At 46.4% G+C, this 22,225-nt stretch overlaps 1 protein-coding gene across 5 annotated transcripts in view; it reads right to left on the minus strand.

Moving 5' to 3' along the window:
- VPS13D (vacuolar protein sorting 13 homolog D) overlaps positions 1–22,225 on the minus strand; it is a 242,546-nt gene extending 220,321 nt beyond the window's left edge. For 4 of the 5 annotated variants that reach the window (XM_066270406.1, XM_066270404.1, XM_066270403.1 and 1 more), the window contains exons 1-7: positions 22,129–22,225; positions 18,436–18,608; positions 12,002–12,079; positions 8,038–8,228; positions 7,860–7,940; positions 3,141–3,257; positions 545–649 (exon numbers count right to left, since the gene is read on the minus strand). In XM_066270406.1, the coding sequence (XP_066126503.1) occupies positions 545–649; positions 3,141–3,257; positions 7,860–7,940; positions 8,038–8,228; positions 12,002–12,079; positions 18,436–18,532 (669 nt within the window). In that variant the 5' untranslated portion in view covers positions 18,533–18,608; positions 22,129–22,225. Of the gene's footprint in view, positions 1–544; positions 650–3,140; positions 3,258–7,859; positions 7,941–8,037; positions 8,229–12,001; positions 12,080–18,435; positions 18,609–22,128 lie in introns of those variants that run through there. The other variant, XM_066270408.1, reaches the window with a different exon arrangement.

Consider the following 22,225-nt stretch of genomic DNA (forward strand, 5'->3'; position numbering starts at 1 on the left):
TGGAATGCGGAGGACCCAGGTTCAAGACCCCAAGGTCACCAGCTTAAGCGCGAGTTCATCTGGTTTGAGCAAGAGCTCACCAGCTTGGACCCAAGGTCACTGGCTCAAGCAAGGGGTTACTCGGTCTGCTGTAGCCCCACGGTCAAGGCACATATGAGAAAGCAATCAATGAACAACTAAGGTGTCCCAACGAAAAACTAATGATTGATGCTTGTCATCTCTCTCCTTTCCTGTCTGTCTGTTCCTATCTATCCCTCTCTCTGACTCTGTCTCTGTAAAAAACAAAACAAAACACATAGCCTTAAGTGAAAAAAGGAAAACAAAGAAATCTATAATACAACACTAATGTAAAACATCCACAAAACACTACGTATAGTTCAGTTACACACATAGCAAGCACCTCCAGCAACACACTGAGAGTGGGTGCCCGTGGACGAGGGTGGGAAGGGAATCAGGACGGAGAGAGCGTGCACCTGCACAGCAGCGACCCCACACCCCTTCACTTCAGTGCGGTGCTGCGGTGAGGCCGCCACCAGAGCCATACCTGTAACTCCGCCTGAGGAAGGTCCCCCAGTAAAGTGCAATCGACATCCCAATAGATGCTGAACTCCGCCACATCTAATTGCTTTTTCCGCATTAGCTTCTGTACCTGAGGGAAGACAGGCAGGGAAGAAAACAAGAAGCCTCTTTATTCGTAGTTTATTCATTCGTTCAACAAGCCACGTGTGAAGAATCATGCATCAGGCTCATTGCAAGGTGCTGGGGATACAAAACTAGATTAAAATACAGTTTCGCTCTTCCAGAGTTCAAAGCTGGCTAAGTGGGGATACAAACATGCCAACAATTTACTTAAGCAGAGGGAAAGAGAGGCAGGAAATAAAAGATGCCACGAGCAAACAGAGAAGACAGCACTGTGGGAACGAGACCAAAGACGTGCCCGTTTCAGGCACAGGACTGGGTGAGAGGAAAGGGCTGGGACTCACTTCAAAGGGTAGGGTCAACGATACAAAACGCCTGTATCTTCAGAGGACAGTGAACTTGCGTAACTGGAGCACTGCACATGTGGTATGGGAGTAGCACTCATACATGTAGATGAACACACTTGAGTGGGAGTTAGTTCTGTGTTGACAAAAGTAGCTTGCATGTTACTAGGTGCACTAGGTTGGATAGTTTCCTCCGCTCCACAATTCATGTCCTCCCAAAACCTGTGAATGGGACCTTATTTGGAAATAGGGTCTTTGTAGATGAGATCAAATCAAAACGAGGTGTTACTGAGTTAGCAGGGACCCTGTGGCGCCCTTCTAAGAAGAAAAAGCAGACACAGGCAGATGGTCAGCGCAAAGAGGCCGAGACCGGAGGGACACCCCTGTGAGCCACGGAACACCCCAACGCCCGCTGCAGCCAGAAGAGGTGGGGCACAGCTTCTCCTCCGGAGCCTCCGGAGGGCATCCACTCTGCCAACACCCTGACTGTGGGTTTCTACCCTCCAGAGGCAGAGAGAATAAATTCCTGTTGCTTTAAGTCATGTCGTTTGTGGTCCTTTGCCACGGTGCTCCAGGACACTGACACCCTTGGAAAGGAAGTGCACGCCACACCGAGGAGTCTGGAGTTCGGACTTTAAGTGATAGGTAGCGACCAAGGGTCCTGATGGAGGCATGCTCCAGGATCAGGCATGCGCCTCAGAGACAGAACTCTGGCAACAGTGCAAAGGGGAGCTCCCCTGGCGTGCCAGAGAAAATGAGTCACAAGCACGCCAAGACAATGAGCAAGCTTACGGGACCAAGTGACTTTTTAGAAACACTTGGCTGCGCTGAGCTAGCCACCTCCAGCCCCAAACAGCCACACCCACTTGCCCCATGTCCTGTGCAAATTCTATAGTTGTTTTCTGTGTCCGTGATGTGGGAAAGGGAGGGAAGCGTTGGTGGAGAATGAATCGAGAGCCCAGATGGGGGCAAGGAGGTCACAGAACAGGATGTTCAATCAGCCCTGGCAAGAGCTGATGGGATCCTGAACCCAGACAGCTGCATGAGGATAAGAGAAGAGCATGTCTGAGACATTCTGCAGGAAAAACTGGCAGGACGTTGTGATCAAACGGGCATGGGAGTTGAGGAAGAAGTGAGAGGGTGAGCAATGTCTGGAGATCAGGGCAGTGGGTGAGAACGCGTGCTCCGGAGGCAGGGTGGTAAACTCCTTCTGAAAAGGGCCAGAGAGCAGACAGGAAGGCTCTGGAGACCACCCAGTCTCTGCCATAACCACTCAGCTCCACCACAGAGCAAGGGCAGCCTTCCACAATACATAGACAATGGCGTGGCAGTGGGCCAACAAACCATTATTTACAAACACAGGCAGGGGACCAATCCGGCCCACAGGCCAGTCTGCCAACCCCAGATGTGGAGCCGATCTAGCCACTTCCCCGCTCTGCACCTGCGCATCCTCAGCTATACAAGGAGGGTACCGGTATTGGTGAAAAGTAATGAGAATTCAATGCAGTAGCTCATGCAGAGCACGAAGAACAGTGCCTCGCACAGAAAAGGGCTCATAAAACGTTAGTTTTGTTTGTTTGGACGTGGAGTAATAGGTTAGAAAATAAAGGAAAAAGGTTGGTTTCCGGGGAGCAAATTGGGCAGATGGGATAGAATGGGATCACTTTGGTTATGACCAGCCTAAAATGCCCAAGAGCTGTCTGTGTCCCTAGGCAGTTGAAGACCACGCACATGAAGGTCAGCAGGGAGGCAGAGAATGGGGTTCAAGTGGGGCCATCAGCAAGTATTCCCAGGCGGCAGCCAAAACTAGGAAACTGAATGAGTTCACATGGAGAGAGCACACGGTCTGAGAAGAAAACCAGAGATGAAAGCCCGTCTGTAGCTTGGTTTCTTTGTGTGTAAAATGAAAGGGACAGAAAGAAAAGTGCACCAACATTTAATGGGTGAGCAATAGAGACAAAGGTCAAAGAAAATGATCTGTTCCCTTGGTTAGCAGATTAGATTGGCTGCGCACGGGCAAGACACACGCACACCAGGGAAAGAGCACAGTGGGAAGCCACGCGGTCCCATTCACGTGACACAACAGGACAACAGGCAGAGCCCCGAACTCCCTACAGCCGCTGCTTCCTCCCTGGGTCAGTCGTATTTCATACTCACAGGCTCATTCACAGCATTTTGCATGGACACATTCTTAATGCAGATGCCAAATGCAAAAGGATGGGAAGGGTTGGTAATACCATCTTCGAAGCGCAGATGGACATCTTGAATTTTTAACTGCAACGGGGAGAGAAAAGAGCACAATTAGACAAATGCTACAGGTGGAGTGCTGGAGGCAGGACTCACAGTGCCCTGAGCCACATTAGGTAAGTGACAGCTGGCATTTTACACACACACACCACACACATCCAGTGCTCTTTGGGTTCCCATTATAATCACAAACTGGACACAAACAGAAGAGAGCTACAGTACCCTCATTAAATCATCTCAGAAGGCACCTTGAAGACACACCAGAGGAAAGTAATACCACTGCATCCAGACAACTGGCTCTCCCTCTTTTATGAGATCTTAATCTTGCTGCTGTGTGCCTGCATCTGGACACAGGAACACCTGCGGGGCATATACACTTCGTACCTACGTGTTTACAGCCCTCCGCCCCTGCGGGCAAGCTATCGAAAGGGCACTCGGCTTCAATAAATTAAAAAATAATGCAAGACGACCCAAAAAATGGGAGAAAATATTTATAAATCCTGTATCTGGCCTGACCTATGGTGGTGCAGTGGATAAAGTGTCGACCTGGAAATGCTGAGGTCACCGGTTCGAAACCCTGGGCTTGCCTGGTCAAGGCACATATGGGAGTTGATGCTTCTAGCTCCTCTCCCTGTCTCTCTCTCTCCTCTCTCTCTGTCTCTCTCTCTCCTCTCTAAAATGAATAAATAAAATAAAAATTAAAAAAAAAAAGAAAAAAGGAAAATCCTGTATCTGATAATGGTCTAGAACAGGGGTCCCCAAACTACGGCCCGAGGGCCGCATGCGGCCCCCCTGAGGCCATTTATCCAGCCCCCGCCGCACTTCTGGAAGAGGCACCTCTTTCATTGGTGGTCAGTGAGAGGAGCATAGTTCCCATTGAAATACTCGTCAGTTTGTTGATTTAAATTTACTTGTTCTTTATTTTAAATATTGTATTTATTTCAGTTTTGTCTTTTTACTTTAAAATAAGATATGTGCAGTGTGCACAGGGATTTGTTCATAGTTTTTTTTTATAGTCCGGCCCTCCAACGGTCTGAGGCACAGTGAACTGGCCCCCTGTGAAAAAAGTTTGGGGACCCCTGGTCTAGAATTCGGTTAAAAAAACAAAACAAAACAAAAAAACAACTCTTGGCCCTGGTCAGTTGGCTCAGTGATAGAGCATCAGCCTGGCATGTGGGAGTCCCAGGTTCGATTCCCGGTCAGGGCACACAGGGGAAGCGCCCATCTGCTTCTCCACCCTTCCCCCTCTTTCTCTCTCTCTCTCTCTCTCTCTCTCTTTTCCCCTCCTGCAGCCAAGGATCCACTGGAACAAAGTTGGCTCGAGTGCTGAGGATGGCTCTATGGCCTCTGCCTCGGGCACTAGGATGGCTCCGGCTGCAGGGGAGCAACGCCCCAGATGGGCAGAGTATCACCCCCTGGTGGGCATGCCGGGTGGATCCTGGTCGGGCCCATGCAGGAGTCTGTCTGACTGCCTCCCCCCTTATCACTTAAGAAAAATACCAAAAAAACCCCCAAACTCTTACAACTTAATAATTTAAAATAAATAAATAAACAAACTTTTAAATAGGATTGGGACAGACATTCCTCCAAAAAGGATATGTAAATTACCAATAAGCATATGCAATGATGCTCAGCCACATTAGCCACCAAGGAAATGCAAATCAAAACCACAGTGAGCTATCATTTCGTACCCACTAATGTGGCTCTAATCAAGACAGTAACAAGTGTCAATGACAATGAGAAAAAATTAAAATGCTCATACACTATTGGTAAAGTAGTGCAGCCTCTTTGGAGAAGTTTTTCCAGCTTCTCAAAAAAATAAAACATATAGTTACCATGTGACTCAACAATCTCACTCCTAGGTATGTGGTATTCAAGAGAACTAAAAACATATGTTCACATAAAACCCTATATACAACTGTTCATAATGGCATTATTCACAGTAGCCAAAAAGTGGAAAGGACCCAATGTCCATCAACTGATGAATGAATAAACAAAACGTGGCACAAGAGAAACACTCCGTTCAAACCCCTGCACTGAGCGCAACTTGACCCAACTTTGATGTGGCTTCCTACAGCCTAAAGCCATGTCCCTGGGACACTCTAGCTCTGAGTTCCTCTTTGGAAACAGCTCAGTGCTATTTTTTCTAGCCAACACCTGACAATTGGCCTCTGACCTCCCTTTCTTTTTTTTTTTTTTTTTTTTTACAGAGGCAGAGATAGACAGGGACAGACAGGAACGGAGAGAGATGAGAAGCATCAATCATCAGTTTCTCGTTGTGCGTTGCAACTTCTTAGTTGTTCATTGATTGCTTTCTCATATGTGCCTTGACCGCGGGCCTTCAGCAGACCGAGTAACCCCTTGCTTGAGCCAGCGACCTTGGGTCCAAGCTGGTGAGCTTTGCTCAAACCAGATGAGCCCGCGCTCAAGCTGGCGACCTCGGGGTCTCGAACCTGGGTCCTTCCGCATCCCAGTCCGATGCTCTATCCACTGCGCCACCACCTGGTCAGGCTGACCTCCCTTTCTTAAGAGCATTTATAATTATCATACTAATCCTTTCTCTGGTTTCTTCCCTTTGAAGAGAAAGAGGAAGAGAAAGAGAAAGAGAAAGAGAAAGAGAAAGAGAAAGAGAAAGAGAAAGAAAGAGAGAGAGAGAGAGAGTGTGTGTCCATCCTACAACTCAAAGACCTGAAAGCCATTCCTTTGAAATGTAATCATCAGGAAGGCTAAGGCCTCCGAGGTCTCCCCAGACAGAAGGACAGAAGCCCAACTATGGGACACAGCTGGCCTAATCGCATTTACACTGATCAACCCTTTGTAATCTCTCAGCCAAGCTCCACCCACACACACAGCCTCATTCTCCTGTTAAAAAGCCCAGTTACTTCTGTGCAAATTGGAATGGAGCCTTGGCCAGGTAGCTTAGCTGATTAGAACGCCAAGGTTACAGATTCGATGCCCAGTCAGGACACATACAAGAAACAACCAATGAATGTGGTTAAGTGAAACAAAAGAACACGATGTTTCTCTTTCTCTCTGTCTCTCTCTTTCTCTAAAATCAATCAATTTAAAAATATTGGAATGGAGTTCTGTTCTTTCCCTTCTTGTCAACAGTCACTCTCCCAAGTTTATTTCTGACAACCCGTACAAAGGAATAGGTTACTCAGTCCTAGAAAGGAACGAAGTACTGATAGGTGCTACAACATGGGATGACCCCGAAAGCACCTGCTAAGTGAAAGAAGCCAGGCGCCAGAGGCCACACATAGGAAATGTCCAGAACAGGCACATTCAGAGAGGAAACTGATTTTGAGTTGCAGGAGGCTGGAGGGAGGGGGAAACTGGGAGAGACTACTAATTGCATATAGGGTTTCTTTGCGGGATTATGAGAATTCTCTGGAATTAGTGATGGTCAATGCACAATTTTTAAAATGTGCTAAACATATTAGCTTGTACACTTTAAAAGTATGAACTTCATGGTATGTGAACTAAATCTCAACAAAGCTATTGTTAAAAATAAAATGCGCCTTGGCCAGTGGTGCAGTGGAGAGAGCACTGCCCCAGAGCACCAAGGTAGCTGGTTTGAGCCCAGGGTCACCGGCTCAATCCTGAGGTAACCAGCTCAAGCCTGAGGTTACTGGTTCAATCACGGGGTCGCTGATCCTGGAGTCCCTGGCTTGATCCCAAGGGTGCCAACTCGACCTATGAGGTTACTGATTTGAGCCCTAGTCAAGGCACATATGAGAAGCAATCAATGGCACAACTAAGTAGAACAAGTTGATGCTTCTCTTTCTCTCTCCCTTCATCCCTCTCTCTCTATCTTCCTTTCTCTCTCTCAAAATAATTAATAAAATGAGAATAATAAATTTTTAAAAGTCAATGACAGAAAAAAAAGTAACATCCTCAAACAGAATTCAAAACAATCATCTTCAATGTACCAATCTTTTCATCAAAGTTATGAAACCAACACCCTCAGACTCTCTAGGGGAAGTGGTATGCCTGTGCCACCTCGGCGCTGCAAGGAAACCCCGGAGTAGTGAGCACAGGCTAACTCGTGACACTTCCAACAATTGTTGTGGGCTTTGATCTAGTGTTTTAGGACAAAATAAAATTGTAATGAAAGCGGAAAGAGGTGGCCAACAGCCCTGGCACTGACTCATCCCAGCGCCACCAGACGCATCAGTGGGAACTGTTCACAACTCACTATGTAATAAACTAGAAACCTGCATCCCACCTCTCTGGTTTCACAGATGAAGGAGCTGAGGGCAGAGAGGCCTAGCGATTGGCCCTGAAAGAGCAGTCAGGAAGGCTTAGGCGATCTGGCTTCTTAGGAGTTAAGTAAGCCCTTGAGCAAGTTGGATCCCAACATTCAGAAAGAAAGTGAAGTGAAATGTAAGTGAAACGAACACTCCTACTCACACTAAGGGAAGCCAGAAAAACCTGTGTGCCCCGAGTCTAGACCCAGGACTGGCTTTTCAGGTTTTCCCTTTGGCACCAGCTCGAAAAGGGCACACCTGAACAAGTCAGCCTTATCTCGGGAGGACACCCTGTATCCGTGAGACCCATGAGAAACACTGAAGCCTAAGACATAACTCCCTCTCACGCTTGTACTTTATAAAAGTCAACAGAACTTACTTCAATATTCTCCACAATCCTCGTAACCACCGAGGCAGTGACTGAGTACCAGTAGGATTCCCCTTTCTGCTGCCGTTCACTCTGCAAAGGAGAAAGCCAGTGTGAGCGAACCCAGGGCTCTGCTCACGCCGTGAGTCTCACCACGCTGCTCCTGTGGACAAAGGGACGTCTGCCTTGCCTTCCATTTCTCTTCCAGGGCTTGAAGCAGAACTTTCTTGCGTTCCCTCTCCAACAGTTTCTCCTTTTCCTCATTGAAATCCTGTATTTTTTCAGGGGCACCAATTAAGTGAAGGCTGGAGATGGAGATCACCCAAGGGTCCACATGGGGGCGATAAAAGGGAATCTGAAGGGTTACTTTCCCAATTAAGCCTAGGAAAAGAAAAGTCTTGTTAAATAAGCACCTGCAGGTATCTTTAATTCTCTCTATTTTTCTGCATTCTCCTAGTTGTCTTGAAGGAGTATTATTACTTTTACCTTTTTTTTTATATTAAGAGAACAGGCAAAAGGTCCTCGTACAAGAAAAACAAACGTTACTAGGCTGAGATTGGTAAGCATTAGACACAATCAATTAGAGGCTGGAAAAAGTTTCGTGTGACTTTACCATATCAAATTCATTTCTCTCCTGGAAACTACGTCTTCCTCAACTGGACTACACCTTAAATTTCCTTGGGGTGACTTTCTTCCCATGACACCTGCACAAGCCCATAGGCACAAAACTCATTTCCTGGGTCACTATTAACCTGCCGGTTGGTAAGTACTTAGTAGGAGTTATCAGACTTACAGTATGTCCAATACTGAACACACCGACTGGAACGCAGAGTGGCCTCTATCGAGGAAGCACCCTGCTTCTTTGGGAGAACTTGGGCTGATGAGAGAGCTACAGAGCCCGGGAGAATTGTGATACTTATTTTCCAAATTCGCCTATTTCTAACCAAACCTCCTAGGATTCACACCTTCTTTAAATTCAATTAGTTAGAGGCAAGTCACCACATGGGAATACTGCATAAGAACACCTGAACTGTCCTAACGGATCTCTCAAAGGTCCACCTTGGAAAGCCGCATGGTTATCAGGGTGTAATCATTACCCCCAAAGATCTAAAATTTCAATGGGATAGATCCATTGTACAGGAGTCAGCAAGAGCAGGTTAATAATAATAATTAATAAATAATACAAGAAAAAACTGTTTCTTGTATTCACAACTGTACACCATCTTTTGCCCCTTGTATCTAAAAGAATATCTGTACACCCTTATATCTAAAAGAATTATCATTAACAATGGTATTTTTAACAACACCAAGTGATTAACTGTGTAACCCAGTGCCAAATTAAGAAATTTACCATAATGAAAAAAATTATTTAATTTGAATCTTATATAAAAAATTAAAATGTTTTTATATTCAATAAAATGTGTATTATAACTGAAGCATACCAATCGTCACAACAAAGAATTTTAAGAATAGGTGCACAGTTGCAATTCTAACCAAAATAATATTTTAATAATTATATGACTGCAAATCATAATTTCCAGTTAGGTTTTAATTTTTGCAGAACAAGCACAAAAATAATCATTTTGCAAAAATATTAGAAAACATCAATTTCTCCCAGGAGCCTCTTAACCCTTTGACATTTGAACAGTGACTCTTTTGGAAGTGTCACCATTCTCGAGAGTTTTCTTTCAATTTTTTTTTTAATTCAGTGAGAGGAGGGGAGGCAGAGAAGGACTCCCTGCATGTGCCCTGACCAGGAACTATCCAGCAACCCCACTAGGGGGCAATGCTCTGCCCATCTGGGGCACTGCTCCATTGCTCAGCAACAGAACTCTTAGCACCTGAGGCAGAGGCTGTAAAGCCATTCTTGGCACCCAGGGCCAACTCCTTCCAATCAAATCATGGTTGCAGGAGGGGAAGAGAGAGAGAGAGACAGAGAAGCGAGAGGGTAGGGATGAAGAAGCAGGTGGGTACTTCAACTGTGTGCCCTGACCAGGAATCGAACCCAGGATATCCACACACCAGGCCAACGCTCTACCACCAAGCCAACCATCCAGGACCAAGAGTTTTCTTTCAGATTCTAATGTGTTGGTGCCTTTGCTATGACTCTGGCTGTTCATCCATCATTTGAATTGGCTTCAAGAAAGCCTACATCTTTTCCAAAGTTTCTATTCTATTTCACCTAGCAACTGATTTGCACTGTACTTACATTTTACTGTAATATAAGTACTCCAAAATAAGGGAATGACAGACTGACAGCAACAGGTTACCGCAGAATGATGAAGGGTGCCCGAATAGAAGCTAATTCTATAAGTGGTCATTCAATAAAAAATATTTTTATCCCCGAATAATTCTTGCATTCCCACCAAACCTAGTAACTGCAGTACTCTTATATCATTGCAAACATCTGTCGAGTGTGCCCAGCATGGTCCTCAGTAACTTTCATGTATTAACTCAGGTATTCCCCTCAACAACCCTCTGATGTAGGTAATATTATTATCCCACCTTAAGGAGGAGAAAGCATGCACAGCATGGTTAGGGAATTTACCCAAGGTCACACAGCCAGAAAGTGGCAGATACAAAATATAAAGGCAGGCACACTGTTCCAGAGCCCACGCTCATACAATAAAGGAAACTCTCTCTTAGTAATATATAAGGTCTACCGGAAAGTTCTGTCCGTTTCTATCACAAGTTTTGACACATAAGCACATGTTTATTTGGCGCATGTGTGCCTCTCTATTTTTATCACTTAATGTATACATACTGACATAGCAAATTAACTAAAACAAAGTTGATTCACGTTAGTCTTATGTGTGAAGCCATAGTGTACCCATGGCTACTGATAAAGTTCATTTACACCACTGTAATTTTTACGAATTTCAACAAGGAAGAAATACTACAGAAGCATGTCTGTCGCATCCACCATATTCCCTGGACCTGGCACCCTCCGACTATCACTTGTTTTTGTCCTTACGAAATTTTTTGAAGGGCAAAAAATTCAAAAAAGAAGAAGATATCAAACAAGCACTGGTTCAATTTTTCGCATCAAAAGATAAAACATTTTTCAAAAATGGGATATACAAATTGCCCTCACTCTGGCAAGAAATCATTAATAATGGCAATTATATTATTTAATAAAGTTTATTGACAGTAAGAAAAATTTGTATTTTGTTTTATTCCAAAAACGGACAGAACTTTCCGGTAGACCTTATTATATATAATGAATTCTCTGAAAATAAAACTCCCTGTATCTAGAACAGAGGTTCTCCCACCTTAATAAACAAAAGAATCACTGGGGGTGCTTATTAAAAATGCAGGTTGAATGACACACCCTTGGAGATTGTAATTCCACGTGACCTCCACACACACCCCCCAAAGGTCATGTTACTTCCTGCCCTGCCTCTTCCTGGTCAGAGAGCCAAGGTCAAGGGCTGTCATTTCAGGTCCCAAACAGTGTTCACTCAAAACGTCCTCCCTCAGGAAAGTATGGTGGTTCCTCAAAAAACTGCAAATAGAACTACCTTATGACCCAGCAATCCCTCTACTGGGTATATACCCCAAAACCTCAGAAACATTGATACGTGAAGACACATGTAGCCCCATGTTCATTGCAGCACTGTTCACAGTGGCCAAGACATGGAAACAACCAAAAAGCCCTACAATAGAAGACTGGATAAAGAAGATGTGGCACATATACACTATGGAATACTACTCAGCCATAAGAAATGATGACAACAGATCATTTACAGCAAAATGGTGGGATCTTGATAACATTATAAGGAGTGAAATAAGCAAATCAGAAAAAAACAAGAACTACATGATTCCATACATTGGTGGAACATAAAAATGAGACTAAGAGACATGGACAAGAGTGTGGTGGTTACCAAGGGTGGGGGGGGGAGGGAGGACATGGGAGGGAGGGAGGGAGAGAGTTTGGGGGAGGGGGAGGGGCACAGAGAACTAGATAGAGGGTGACGGAGGACAATCTGACTTTGGGCGAGGGGTTTGCAACATAATTTGATGACAAAATAACCTAGACATGTTTTCTTTGAATATATGTACCCTGATTTATTAATGTCATCCCATTACCATTAATAAAAATTTATTTAAAAAAAAAAAAAAAAAAAGTCCTCCCTCTCCCTAGTGGCACATACCAGCTTTGACTTCAAATGGCAGTTCCAGTTCTTTCAAGGCATCTTTCTTTAAAGGCAGGTTTTCTAATTCAACAGCACCTGAAAAGTAAAAACAATGTCATGTGGTTGCCAGAGGGGAGGGGGGTTGGGGGACTGGGTAAAACCGGTGAAGGGAATAAGGAGAAGGAATAGGCAGTTACAGAATAGTCACAGGATCTAAAGTACAGCACAGGGCATTCCGTCAATAATACTGTAATAACCATGTAAAGTGCCAGGTGGGTACTGGAAATACCTTGGAATCACTTTGTAAAGTACATGATTGGCCAACCACTACCCTATAAGCCTGAAACTAATAAAAAATAATATTGAGCATCAACTGTAATTGAAAAATAAAACAGCCTGACTGGTGAGGCGCAGTGGATAAAGCATTGACCTGGGACGCTGAGGGCCCAGGTTCAAAACCCCAAGGACACTGGCTTGAGCACAGACTCGTGCTTGAGCACAGGGTGACTGGCTTGAATGTGGGATCAACAACATGATCCCAAGGTCACTGGCTTGAGCCCCAAAGGTCACTGGCTCTGCTGGAGCCCCCAGTCAAGGCACTTATGAGAATCAATGAACTAAGATGCCACAACAAAGAATTAATGCTTCTCATCTCTCTCCCTTCCTATCTGTCTGTCCATCCCTGTCTGTCTGACACACTCCCTCTCTCCCGCTTAAAAAAAAAAAGGCAGCCCTGGCTGGTGGCTCAGTGGATAGAGCATCAACCCAGCATATGGATGTCCTAGGTTAGATTTCTGGCCAGGGCACACAGAGAGGCAACCATCTGCTTCCACCCCAGGTGCTGAGGATAGCCTGGATGGTCGAGAGTCAACCTCTGGTGCTAAAAATAGCTCAGCTGATTCAAGTATCAGCCCTAGAAAGGAGTTGCTGGGTAGATCCTGATCAGGGTGCATGTGGGAGTCTGTCACTCTATCTTCCCTCCTCTCACTTAAAAAATAAAAATAAATAAATAAACAAATAATAAAAAGCTAACTAAATAAAAACAACATCATGAAATGATCATCCAACAAACACAGCAGATGCCTACTATGTACAAATCATTGAAGGTTAAAGGGAAAGTTTTACAACTAGACCAGAGCTATTACTAGACCAGACCAGCGCCTCCTTGGAGGCACTGCCACCAGCAGCCCATGTGCTTTCTCCATACTAATCTCCTGGCCACCCCACCCTGACAGGTAAATAACAGCTGAAGTTTACCAATAGATGAAAGGTTTAGGCAGAGATCTAACTTTTTTTGTAATGAGCCAGATGGTAAATAGTTCAGGCTTTATACAATAGTATCTGTTGTATATTCTCCTTTTTGTTTTTGTTTTTTTTTTCATCACAAGCCTTTAAAAACATAGAAGCCATATTCATCTCACAGGTGGAATGTGGCCAGCCGGCCAGTTCGCAGATCCCTAGGTTAGGGTAATGTTCACTGGAGGACCATTAACATTTGAGTCTCCTGGGATGAAATGCAGGCTCCTGGGCCCCCTGCCCAGACATCTCTGGGATTGAAATGCAGAAATGTGCAATTTTTAACAAGCTCCCCCTACCTACCCACCTGCCAAAAATGGGTGTATTGCACACAACATCTGAGAGCCCATGAGAGTTCAAGTTGGTCAGCAAAAGGAATTATGTCCTCTCTTCTGGAGGGACCAGCTCCATGGGTTCCCCTCAGCACCTCCACTTAGGGGGGTAATAACCAGGCAGCAAGCAAAGAATGCACAAGACCACCACTGAATGTCCCTTTCAGACCTAGCTTTTACAATGACTTAAACCCAACAGTACAAGATGCCTCCAAGGAACAGTCTAGATCTCTCGCCCTCCTGGCTACAGAAGTCATACATTCGCACATACATACCAGTCCATCCTGTGCTAGGCACTGTGCTGGGCTCTGGGAATATAAAACGAGAAGGCAGGGCACCCATCATTTTACAAAATTGTCTGCACCACTCAAGACAATTTCTGAGACACTGAAATCTGTCTGAGACACATTACTTTCCTGAACAAGCAGTACAGCCCAGGCAGAGGTGGTGCAGTGGATAAAACATTGACCTGGAATGCTGAGGTCACCAGTTCGAAACCCCGGGCCTTCCCGGTCAAGGCACATATGAGAAACAACTACTACGAGTTGATGTTTTCTGCTCCTCCCTGCCCCCTCTCTATAAAATCAATAAAATCTTTAAATAAATCTTTAAATAAATAAATTATTGCTCAAGACGTTCATAATTGGCTTTTAAGGAAATATTCAAATCTAGCAATCTGGCAGATTCTGAGCAAATGCAACCAACTTATTTGTTAGACTTTTGCGAAAACCTCTGTCCGTATGGGGGACCCACATACCTCCAGACCAACCAACAGGAGACGGACAAACTGTATTGTCACATTTGGGGAGAAACTGATCATAAGGGGGTAAACTCATGAAACATCTTCCTTATCAGCTGAAACTGACTTAAAGGGGGAAAACATGCAGCTTCTGTTTTTGAAGAGCAACATCTGCAGTTTGAATCATTTGCCCTATTTTTTCCACCCCCAAATTTGTCAGGAGGCAGATGGGCCTCGGTTTCCTTGGCTGCCCTGCAGCCTGGAGGAGGGAAGGAGCTGCAGGCAGCCCACGTTGTGGATGAGGGAAGGGGCTGAGGCCCTGGGAAAGGAAGGAGGGAAGGGAGCGGGACTAGAGGAGGAGGAGAACTGAGAAGGGACGCAGACCAGCAGAAGCCATGGTTCAAGACCAGAGGCCTCCGACCACCCCCTTCACTCAAAAAGGCACCCAGCTCTGACCCTCCTGGAAAGGTCCCCCCAAGGGGCCTGGCCCTACAGCACCCAACATAGGTGAGTACTTTACAAATAATAATGTTCTTCATTTACTTCTGGGCGAATAATGTGCAGGTTTATTCATGGATATCTCTCTCATCCAAAACATTTCTCATCTCAAGTTAGTAATCAATCTAGTCACTAGAACTGGGGTGAATAGAGGTTGGTCATTTTTCGCTAATCGCCAATGACTACTGACTCCTCTTCCCTCGGCCCCGGGTCACTTCCAGGGCCAATTCGAGATGCAGGGTTTATAAAAAGAAAAAGGAGGGTTCAGAGATACAGAGATACACAGAGGTGCCACAGCCCGAAGTTCAGACTCCTTGACCTGGCACTGCCAGCCGCTACCTTCTGGCCTCAAACACACCCCGCCAGTTTTCAGCCTTCAGCCTCCGCTCACATGCGTCAGTCTACTTGGAGTCTGGGGGCCCACCGCACCCCTATCGAAATCCTGCTAAGATCCACTCAAAGGCTTCCCCATCCCATCTTTCCCAGGGTCCCACAGCCAGGCAGAGCGGCTCCCCTCTCTTGCACCCCACTGAATTATGCTTACATGTCTAGTAATAACAATGTAATATATGCTGCCTGGGGTTACATGTCATTCCCAGCGAGCTCTCCAAGGACAAGGCACAGAGACGGCTCAGAGCAGTGACAGCAGCAGTAGTGATAACACCAGCCGCTCAGTGAGCCGCTCCGTCGCTCAGTGAGCTCACCACGCGCCAGGCGCTGCATGTGTATTATCTCATTTAAGCCGCACAACACCATGAGGAAAAACTATTGTCTGCTCAATTTATGAGATGAGAAAAATGAAGGTTAGAGGACATGTAGTTCGCTTAAAACTCATGGAGCTGGTAGGTGGTGGGGCTGGAGTCCACACCAGATCTGGGGATCTCAGGTGTGGGGGGGAGGGTGAGGAGGCTGGAGTAACCTGCTCCCAGTCACAAACGGCTTTGAAGTGTTTGAACTGGTGAACCCGGGGTTGGCTCCGACGCCTGAGCTCTTAGTATCTCCTACTGTCTCCCCTTTTTGTGTCATTCCATAACACAGAGCCTTGCCCAAAGCAGGCACTCGGCGAGTGTTTGCTCAATGACCGAATGAGTGGAATCTTACACAAATGCTATCTCTGTCCTCCAAACACTCATTTGCTAACTTTGCATTTTTATTACTTCTAACACATCCAACCCACCCACCAATCTAATGTTGTTGATGATGATGATGATCACCACTGACTAAGGGCTCACTATATGCCAAGAACAGTTCTAAGCTCTTTGACTCAGGTTCATGTGTTCAGTCCTCAGAACCTTGAGATCGTTGGTATTACCTCTAGTTTATAAAAAGGGAAATGAAACATGAAGAATCTGAGTGATCTGCCCAAGGTACAGGAAAAGGCAGGAGGAACTGGGATTCCAACCCAGTCTGGCTACCAATTCCTCGCTTTTGTCCACTACACTTTAGTCTCCTCTGTATCCCCAAAGCATCTAGAACAGCAAATATTTGCAGAATAGACTGAAATAACATCTTGTACCCTCCACCCCCAAACACTACTTAACTATAACTATGTCATCAGGATCAACAGAATGTGTCAGCGTCTTTGCAAAGCCATCCTCAGCACACTGTGATGCCCCAACACTCTTTGTGGCCAAGCGCTGTTGTGCTATGGATCCCTAAGAATGGGCACCATATTGACATGGGTTATGAAAGAAAAAGCATCTTTCTAGTCTTTGGGGAAACATCCCTCAAATTCCACAGGCTTGTTAACAGCCATAACGAATTTCTGTTTAAGGAAATAGGCAGAGAAAAGCAGTTTACAGCCTCAGAGAGATACACACAGTTGTTACAAAATACAGTCTGTCTAAAACTGCTGAGATTAGAAATCTGTTACTAGTAAAGATTCCATGATACATCATGTGCCACAAACTTTTCTATTTAATCATTTCTTCCACAAACATCATCTCACCATCCGCTGTGGAGACAGCCAGCTCTCTCCTCAGCGAGGCCACAGTTTGCTGCTCCCTTTCTGGGCCCTGTCACCTGCCCTGGACAGCCTGGTTAGCTTCCCAGTGTGTGTGAGAACTTCAGTAAGCGACCAAAGAGGTGAACTTGACACAACTATTGAACTTGGAACATGTCCTCTGCACCAACAGGCCAGTCTCTTTCGCTTTGCACTGAACAGCTGCCTTCTAAGCACAGGAGGAAAAGCAGCAGGAGATGAGGAGAGAACCCGCTTCTGTCTCCAGTGACGGGCAGGGAGTGGGAGGTATGACCGTGGTAGCTCCCTGCAGCCTCTTGCTGCAACAATCACTTTACTGGCATAGACGGGTCAGAAACACCTGGAAAGCTATTGCTCTGGGCACAGGGGAACTACTGGCACCCTATTTTCAACCTACACCACCTTCTGTATCACTGCTGTCTCCCTCCACTAACCTGTCCTGATCCACCTGCCACAATACACACTCCCGAACGCTGAGGTCCGCACCACACTGGAGGTCTCCTGTCCAATGTCTGACTCCACAAGCTTGCAGACTGACTTTAACTCCCTTCTCTAGATGTATTACAGGATTCCAGTTGAGCAAAGAGAACTTAAAACAAGGAGAAGCAAGCCCTGGCCGGTTGGCTCAGCAGTAGAGCATCGGGCCAGCGTGTGGAAGTCCCAAGTTCGATTCTCAGCCAGGGCACACAGGAGAAGTGACAATCTGCTTCTCCACCCTTGCCCCCCTCCTTCCTCTCTGTCTCTCTCTTCCCCTCCTGCAGCCAAGGCTCTATTGGAGCAAAGTTGGCCTGGGCGCTGAGGATGGCTCCATGGCCTCTGCCTCAGGTGCTAAAATGGCTCCAGCTGCAATGGAGCAACGCCCCCTGGTGGGCATGCCAGGTGGATCCCGGTCGGGAGCATGCAGGAGTCTGCCACCCTGCTTCTAACTTAGGAAAAGAAAAAAAAAAACAAGAAGCAGGAGAAAAAAGCAGCTGCCCAATCCCTGCACCCAATCACTGGACTACACTTAACCAAGAATAGATCTACAAGGGCTGAAGTCTCAAGCTCTCGGTACTTTAATACTAAGCAAGACAAGCCCTCAGAAATTCTGTCAAACGCCTCACAGGAACAAACCATAACACCTCTAGTGGGGGTCCACTGTATGCCAGCAAGAAAGGAACGTTATACGTCACTCCGTCACTCCATCTGATCCCTAGAGCAACTCTGGAGAAGTGTATTACCTCTTTTTCCAAAGAAACAGAGGTTCCAAATTTCAATGACTTGTTCTCATAGCTAATGGCATTGTCACTACAGCCTCCATCAAGCTTCCTGAGGCTAAAATACTAACTGGGGCATAGCACAGACACCAGTAGTATAGTCTTTAAAAAAAAATTAATACTTTCCTAAAATCTACAGCAATACAGCTATCCTGTAATAATAATCAGTGTTAAGTTACCCCATAATAATCATCAGTGTCACATGGGAGACAACATTTCCTTTTACGTGTATTTAATATAAAGCCACATGAGCACCACATTTTATTATTCTCAATACAACAAAAGAGAATACGGAAAGTAGGCGTGCCACCTGCAATGGCATTCTTTACCAAGAGGACACGTGGACTCACCTTTCAGAAGCGCGACAGAGAGCTGGTCGGTGTTGAGGTTATTGACGTATTTCCCCAGATAGGTGTTGAGAACCCAGGCTACAAGCCCTTCCAACATGACTAAATCCCCAAGACGAGGTGTTTAAAAATCACGGATCATTCTTTATTTCTCTCTCTCATGGTCACAGAAGAATCTATGAAAAGGGGGGGGGGGGATAAAGGAAATCAAGAGAAACACCAGATGACTCTTCCTCCTCTACGTCCCCTAACGGCGGATGAACGCAGAGCACAGGTTTAAGAACATGCGCGGTGAGAAGCACAGGGAGGCGCCCCATTAGTAAATGGACAACCAAGCTAATACAACTACATTTTGATGCAGCTACAAGGGACAGTCACTTATAAATTTACCAACTACTACCTACATTTCAAAGTTGCATATCTTTTCAATGTAACTAACTGATCATTAAACTGCTTGTTTTTAGTGACTCATCTTGTGACTAGCCTGTCCTGATCATAGGTTCTCATCCAGGTATAATTTGGCAATGTCTAAAAACTTTAATAATTTGTTGATTTTAGAGAGAGAGGAAAGGAGAGACAGACAGATAGGAACATCAATCTGTTTTTATATGTGCCCTGACCAGGGATCAAACTAGCAACCTCTGCACTTCAGGATGATGCTCTAACCAACTGAGCTCTCCAGCCAGGCAGGACTAGAGAGAGAAAGAGAGAGAGAGAGAGAGAGAGAGAGAAACATCAATATGTTGTTCCACTTATTTATGCATGCACTGGTCAATTCTTGTATGCATTCTGACCGGGAATCAAACCAGCAACCTTGGCATTCTTAGGACAACATTCTAACCAACTGAGCTACCTGGCCAGTGGCTTAGAGACATTTTTAATTGTCACGAGTGAGAGGGTGCTGTTGGTATTTTATAAGACTGTGGATGCTGCTAAACATCCTACAATGCAATGTAAGCCCCTCACAGCAAAGAATTATCCAGCCACTATGTCAACAGTGCTGACTCTGTCCTAGATTAAGGCCAGAATGCACTAAGAAATTGTACCAATGACCTTCATATTCTGTAATGAGCCTCTTTAAGCCTTCCCTAATTCAATTTTGCAAATTTTTCATTGGGATCATTTGTAAAATAATATCCAAGAGGGAGAAGGCAGTGGGTTTTCACTGTTTTTAAATGTTCTGGAGCTACATTGCTGGTACCTGATGCTGATACAATGAACTATCTTAGTAATTACAAGCATCAGAAAGCCTCTGATTCCAGCTACAGTATTTACATTCAATACTAAATTACTACTCCCTGTCATTATTATTAATAATAATTGGTATTTATTAGTATTCCAAAAATATAGAGAGATTTTTAGTATTGCAAAATGTTACCATGAGGAACTTGAGACACTAAAGCAGGGGTCAGGAACCTTTTTGGCTGAGAGAGCCATGAACGCCACCTATTTTAAAATGTAATTCCATGAGAGCCATACAACGACCCATGTGCCTTACACATTATCCAATAAAAATTTGGTGTTGTCCTGGAAGACAGCTGTGATTGGCTCCAGCCACCCGCAACCATGAACATGAGCAGTAGGAAATGAATGGATTGTAATACATGAGAATGTTTTATATTTTTAACATTATTTTTTTATTAAAGATTTGTCTGCGAGCCAGATGCAGCCATCAAAAGAGCCACATCTGGCTCACGAGCCATAGATTCCCGACCCCTGCACTAAAGTTTAAGTGGGTCCCGCAATCAATCAGCTAGTCGGTCCCAACTAGAACTGTGAGCTCCAAATCTTGCTCTGAGCCAAGCACGGCAGTCACCGGCCCACCACGCAGGACACCAGATTTGCTATGGCATGCGTCCCACTTGGAAGCAGCCTTTTCAGGATCCTTTCCAAGTGCTCTGCCCCTCCTCCAGCGATTCATCTTAGTGCCAGAAGATACACTTATCCCAGATGAAAGGCTGCCACACCCAACAAAGACCCAAAACACAGGCCCTGTGAGAGTTCACTTTCCAGACAAGACTTTTGTCAACAATGACAGTAAAAATTAATAATAAGTACATTTAGTGAAATACTCATTTCTTTCCAAAGACTTTTTTTTTTAAGTTACATTTTGTATAAAACTAGGAATCTGCTAAAGGTTAGAGGATTCATTTAAAGAACAGGTTATAAGAACAAATTTTTAAAAGAAGAAATGCGTGACAGTCTGAGTAAAAGAAACACTTCTTTATTTTAATTTTAAACAAGTGAATCTGTGAAAACAAAATGTGAACCTGACTGAGCTGGTCTTACTAGGCAGACTCCAAACACACTTAGGCAAAGCGCCAAAGTCAGTGGAAGTCAGCTACTTACACTGATTTCAGCCCTTAATACCCACAAACTCTCTGAACTACAAAGCTCTCCCACTAAAGAGAAACAACTAAGTGTCCACTTATTTCTACACAAGTTAAGGCCCTACTGAACTTACCCTGAAGGTGGAAAATGCAAAGCACGGGTTAAAAGATGCGGTAAGAAGTACTATAAAATGCACTGGTCAGTAAACTGAGACCCAAGCCAGAAAGCATTAGCTCTGCTAAGCATCTAGACTAGGCTTGGGGCCACTTGACCGATTCCCTGAAGGAATCCGGTGTCAGGAAGGGCCGCCAGATGGGCCAGAATCCCGAAGTGTTTACACTCAGGTCCATTAGGGATTCTAGGCAGCTGCCTAGCACTAACCCCCAGCTGGCTTCCCCTAATCGGTGGGGCAGGTGACACTGTAGATCAGTGCTCGGCCCAGGGGCGGACAGAGAGCCGGGCATGACCTTGAGCCAGGCCCCTCCCTCGAGGGGCGGCCAGAGCCGGGAGGGAGTAGGAAGGACTGGCAACTGGACCCCGGGGCGGCTCCCAGAGACGGCCGGGCTTGGTGCGGCCAGCCCCGCGGAGCTCGGGAACAGGAGACCTAAGGGGGTCGGATGCCTGGCCCGGGATCCAAAGGCGCGGCTCCCTCAGCCCTCCGGCCGCCCACTCTGCTAACAACCCCTAAGCTCCGCTCCAGGGGACGGAGACCCCCACCTCCCAGCTATAGTCTGGAAGGAACGGCCCTGGGGGTCCCCTGCTAAGGAGAGGGGCTCAAGCAGGGCGTGACCCGGAAAAGCGAGGGGTAATGACAGGTTTGAGGCCTGAGGTCCCATTGCACAGCGTAACCCCAGAAAGCTGGTGAAGCAGGTGGTTAAGACACTCGGAGGAACTGACTGGAGCCCCATTTTCGCTGTTTGATTGGGGGTCCAGCACTGAGACCAAGGGTCGAGGAAAAGACAGAGACTGACATCGCCCCAATCCCGGGGAGGGGACAGGCTGCTGGGACGCTGGAAAGGGTGCCGGGTCCGGCGGAGGCTCGAACCCCCCAGGACACAGACGCCGGGGTTCTGGGAGGCTCAGGCACCCCAAGCCTGCAACGGGGGTGCCCGCGGGGACTCGGACGCAAGGGTCCCCGCGAGGGCGGCAGGCTCCACGCCGTCGGGGCTCGGACGCCTCAGGGCTCCCCGGAGGATTTCCGACGGCCGGAGGGCCGGACGCCGGGTCCCGGGCTCCAGGCGCCGCGCTCCCCGTAGGGAGGCCTCGACCCCCGGGTCCGAAGCGGAGCCGGAGCGGCCGATCGCCGGCCCGCGCCCGCCCTGCGGTCCCCCGCCCTACCCGGCGCCTCCCTGTCTCGGCGCGTACCTGTCGGTGTCCCGGGCCGCCCGCCCCAGCCCGGCACTACGCGCTGTTCCCTCTCCGCCGCTCCTCAATGGCGCTGCAAGCGGCGCTCCGGCCCGCC

The sequence above is a fragment of the Saccopteryx bilineata genome, chromosome 3, assembly GCF_036850765.1.
Source record: "Saccopteryx bilineata isolate mSacBil1 chromosome 3, mSacBil1_pri_phased_curated, whole genome shotgun sequence".
NCBI classification, from domain to species: domain Eukaryota; kingdom Metazoa; phylum Chordata; class Mammalia; order Chiroptera; family Emballonuridae; genus Saccopteryx; species Saccopteryx bilineata.